The following is a 4770-nucleotide window of genomic DNA, read 5'->3' on the forward strand; positions in this document are numbered from 1 at the left end:
CCAGCTAGCGCCGGCTTCTTCTTTTTCCACACAGAGAGCCAGCATGGTGTAGTGGTTAGTTTTAGACTAGTACCAAAGAGATCAATGTTCAAATCCCCACTCCACTATGAAGATAACTGGGTGATCTTGGGCCAGTCACTGTTTCTCAGCCTAATCTACCTCACAGGGTAGGATAAAATGGGGAGGGAAGAACCATGCACACCACCTTGAGGAAAGGTGGGATAAGGGCCGGCTTACCCATAGGGGCTGGGGTGCAGGGCACCCGGGCGCCGGGCTCTCAGGGGCGCCAGGCTGAGAGTCTGGGGCCTGAGAGTTGAGTCCGGGGAAGAGCCCACCCATTGGTTGGAGCACCACGACAGGCTCTTCTGCTGTGGGCAGCTCTGTGCTGTGGGTTTGGGGGCAACCGAGCCAGCGAGATGCTGAGGCGGCCGATCGGTTCCGCCCTCCTGCACACCTGGGGGGGGGCAACCTGGGGGGGGGCACCGGGAGGATCTTTGCACCCTGGCGTCGCATATGCTTAAGACAGCCCTGGGGGGGGGGGGGATATAAATCTAATGTCATGCATATGACACTAAAGCAATTTGAGGCTGGCTGTGTTATCTGAATGTAACATCCCATGAATATTATTCATAGAAGACAGAAAGGAGGAAAAATATGTATATTCTATCTAGTGAAGGTTTTACATTTGCCTTACATATGCAGGGGAAGGGGAGGAAGACTGTGTTTAGTCGTGTGTGGAAATGCCTTTGCAGAAAGACACATCAGATCACAGCTGCACTACAGGCTCTATTTTATTTGATAGGAAAAAATGATGTTCACTAAGATCCATCTGCACGGCATGGAGCCTGTGAAAGCCTATTTGAAAAAAAGTTATCATGGCACAAAAAGTGTCCTCTTAGACTCTCTCTCTCTCTGAGTGGGCTCTCCAAGACATGCAGAGCCTCTTTCCTACTTTCCCATCCACAGGTACAGTCACTGTCCCCAAGGTGAATTTTATCATGAGTAGAAAGAGGAGGTTGACAACTCCAGTGTCACTTTAAAGGAAATGTCAGAAAGCTTTAAAGAATTACACAACAGGTCCCTCCTGCTCATGCAAGGGAGAAATGCCCCTGCATTGTATCTGTGTCATATTAAAGGCTGATTAATCTCTCCTAATCAGAGGCCTAGCCCATGACTCACACAAATAGAGGCCTGTGAACTTGCTGGGATAGTTTATGGGACGCCTCTTTCCTAGTGATGTATAGTCAACAAAGTAACTCTTGTTTAATATAAGGTCTCTGGGAAGCTTGCAATGTTGACAATGTTCTCTAGTGGCTGGAAACATTTTGCCATTTCTTCCTGCATTCTGTCTGAAGCTTGTTCTTATGACTGCTGATGCCATTAAAAATAAAACCATGGTAAGCAGAGACAAGAATATATCATGCAATAAAATGGAGAAAAGACCCTCCAAGTGTCCCTATTTTCCAGGGATGTCCCTGATTTAGAGAAGCAGTCCCAGTTTCTGATTTGATCCCAGAATGTCCCGCTTTTCCTTAGGATGTCCCTATTTTCATTCGACAAATGTTGGAGGGTATGGAGTTATCTGAACCCTGAGCTATCTGAAGGCAGCCCTGTATAGGGAAGTGGGTTTTTTTTAATAAAAATAAATAAATAATGTTTTATTATGTTTTTATATATGTTGGAAGCTGTCCACAGTATCTGAGGCAACCCAATAAGATGTGTGGAATATAAATAGTAAAATTATCATTATGGAATGGAACGTCCCTATTTTCATCAGAGAAATGGTAGGTAGAAACTGGTAGAAACTGTAGGAAACATAATTTCCTACAGTTGAGGAATGAGTATGTAATTATACATGAAGTAATTATATTAAAGTAAAGCTCTACACCAACCTTTTTGAGCTAGTGGACTCCATTTGCATTTTGAGAATATGCCGTGGATGCCAGTCACAAAATGGCTGCCACAAGTGCGAGGTACAACACAAATGACAGAGAATACACAATAGCGGGCCTACATTTTTGAAGCTCGAACCATTATGGGGCCCCCTTTGCAACCAGAAATGATGTCTTGGGTAGCCACTGCTGTCATCTACAATGGGGTTGTTCCACAACAGATCACCACGCCTTTACATCAATGCTACTGACTGTCAAACTTTAGGATTGTTGAAATATATACAACAACAACAAAAATAATCCATTTGAGTTGTGTGACTCCAACTGTGTGACTCCAAATTTTAAGCAATGTGGATTAAAGTCACTTCTGGGCTGCTTCAAGATTAGAAGCCCTGAAGCTTAAGCTTCATTAGTTTCATAGTAGATCTTCCCCTGAGAACACAGTCACTGCTGCTCCCCCCACCCAACAACCTCATGCTTGCTGTGGGAAGTCACCTATATCTTGTTGGTCCTGATGGTAGAGCACACACAATATAGATTTAACAGACAATGGTGCCATTGCTGTTTCATAACAGGGAGCATTCCACAGAACCAGAAAATAGATAGATGATAGATAGATGATAGATAGATAGATAGATAGATAGATAGATGATAGATAGATAGATAGATAGATAGATAGATATAGATAGATATAGATAGATATAGATAGATGATAGATAGATAGATAGATAGATAGATAGATGATAGATAGATAGATAATGTAGGTACACCATACTCTCTCTCACACACATAGCACACTCACTGCACACATACAGACCACAGACACACATACATATCTCTATCACATATCCAGTCATACATTTCACATATACACAGTGACACATCTCCCCCCCCCCCATTTCTCCAAGAGCATCTCTCTCTCGGACCACCACCAGATAACATACCTCAAGCTTTTTCATACACACCACACATACATAATGTCCATTAAACTTTAATTAGTTTAATGTTAAGTAAACGTCCAGTGCGCTTCCAACGCCATAAATCTTATCTCAGCAGAGAATTTCGTGCAGCAGTTGAAGAAGGCAGGAGAGTCAGTACCTTTCAATGAAGAATCCTGGAGCAAGCACTTTGGAACTCAGGAAAAAAACTTTATTTACAAAAGAAAAACCCTGGCGATAAAGCACACATGCTTTTATCTCCGGCATAAAGAAAACTTTACTCTAAACTTAACTCATATCAGCAAACACGCCCATGGCCACAAACTGAGTCTGCGAGTCAGGTCAAGGGGGAAAAACACACGGGTGAACTGACTATTTATACAAACTAACTCACATTCCTGGATGCTTAATGACTTCCAGCTGCTCAGTGATTAGAGCGACTTGTTACCTCTTAACCCTTTAGTACCAACACATAACAATCACCCCCTCTCCCTCACACACCTATCTCTTTTTAAATACTTCAATTTTAAAAATCAAAAATCAAAAAAATACACGAGAGCCACCAACCTACCTCCTTTCTCTTACTCTGATGAGATTCATTAATTTTATCATATTTGCTATTTGCTATTTTTACAGTTACTTGGGTTTTTATGTTATTGTCTCTTGAGTGAAGAGTAGACTACAAATACCTCTAACAAATAAATATGCAACGTGTTCCAAGAGAAAATGGTTTGAAGGATTAAGTGGACCAAGAGACCGATATCTTAAAACCTATGACATACCACTTCTCTTATCGAAAATCTCTTCACTTCGGCTTCTTTTTCGCCTTCCTTTCCAAGATGGTGCTGAAAGTGAAGAAGGAGGCTGTCCCTGCCACGAATGAGGCGAAATCAAAAGCCTTGAAAGCTAAAAAGGCAGTCCTGAAAGGCGTCCACAGTCACAAGAAGAAGAAGCAGATCTGGACATCCCCTACCTTCCAAAAGCTGAAAACCTTGCGTTTATGGAGGCAGCCCAAGTATCCCAGGAAGAACACGCCAAGGAGGAACAAGCTGGACCAGTATGTCATCATCAAGCTCCCCCTGACCACTGAATCATCCATGAAGAAGATTGAAGACAACAACACCCTCATGTTCATTGTGGACATGAAAGCAAACAAGCACCATATCAAGCAGGCTGTCAAAAAGCTCTACAACATTGACGTGGCAAAGGTCAACTTGCTCATCAGGCCTGACAGTGAGAAGAAAGCCTATGTCTGCCTTGCTCCAGACTATGATGTGCTAGATGTTGCCAACAAGACTGGTATCATCTAAGTGGCCCATTGTCAAAATTGTACGAAAAGGCCTCCACCTCTGAATGCATTTTGTACAAAATGCGGCCTCCAGACTCCTGAGTCCTCAGGAGCATTAAAGGCCACACACCATGTAATTCCACCAGTATCTGTAAAAGCATTTTGTAATAAATTGCATCTTGGGCTCCATTAAAAAAAAAAAAATCTCTTCATTTTGCTTACAGCTCAGTTAATTGTCAAGGGCAATGTCCATTCGGTCAGTGGTGTTACAATCAGTGAACAGACAAGAAGCAAAGTGAAAAATTACTCAGTGTCAGCTTGGCACTCCACATGTCAAACATCAAACCATTTTTAGAATCCTTTTATGGATAGATGACATTTCAGTGGAAATAAATGGGTACAGTATCCCATTGTCCTTGTCAAAACACCATCCAGTCCTCTGGGGCAAAAAAAATAGTCAATTATCAGATAATCAGATAAAAGAGAATATTACCTCTCAAAGACACTTTCCCATCTGTGGGACTGATCTGGAAACCTGGTGAAGGGCAAGGAGCAACACTTGGGGGGGGGGCCTGGAGTCATAAACAACTGGCGAGAAAAGGTTATGAAAACCAGCTAGGGATTATAAGGGCTGATCCACACAATCAAAAGT

The 4770-nt window shown here is 42.6% G+C and overlaps 1 protein-coding gene across 1 annotated transcript; it reads left to right on the forward strand.

Moving 5' to 3' along the window:
• Nucleotides 1-3651: 3651 nt before the first annotated feature.
• On the forward strand, nt 3652-4197 carry LOC310770000 (large ribosomal subunit protein uL23-like). Its single transcript, XM_083629842.1, has one exon. The coding sequence runs from the start codon at nt 3670-3672 to the stop codon at nt 4138-4140; it is 471 nt and encodes a 156-aa protein (XP_083485968.1). The 5' UTR covers nt 3652-3669; the 3' UTR covers nt 4141-4197.
• The last annotated feature ends 573 nt before the right edge of the window (nt 4198-4770 follow it).

Source organism: Podarcis filfolensis (genome assembly GCF_964270895.1).
Source record: "Podarcis filfolensis genome assembly, chromosome: 9".
NCBI lineage: Eukaryota > Metazoa > Chordata > Lepidosauria > Squamata > Lacertidae > Podarcis > Podarcis filfolensis.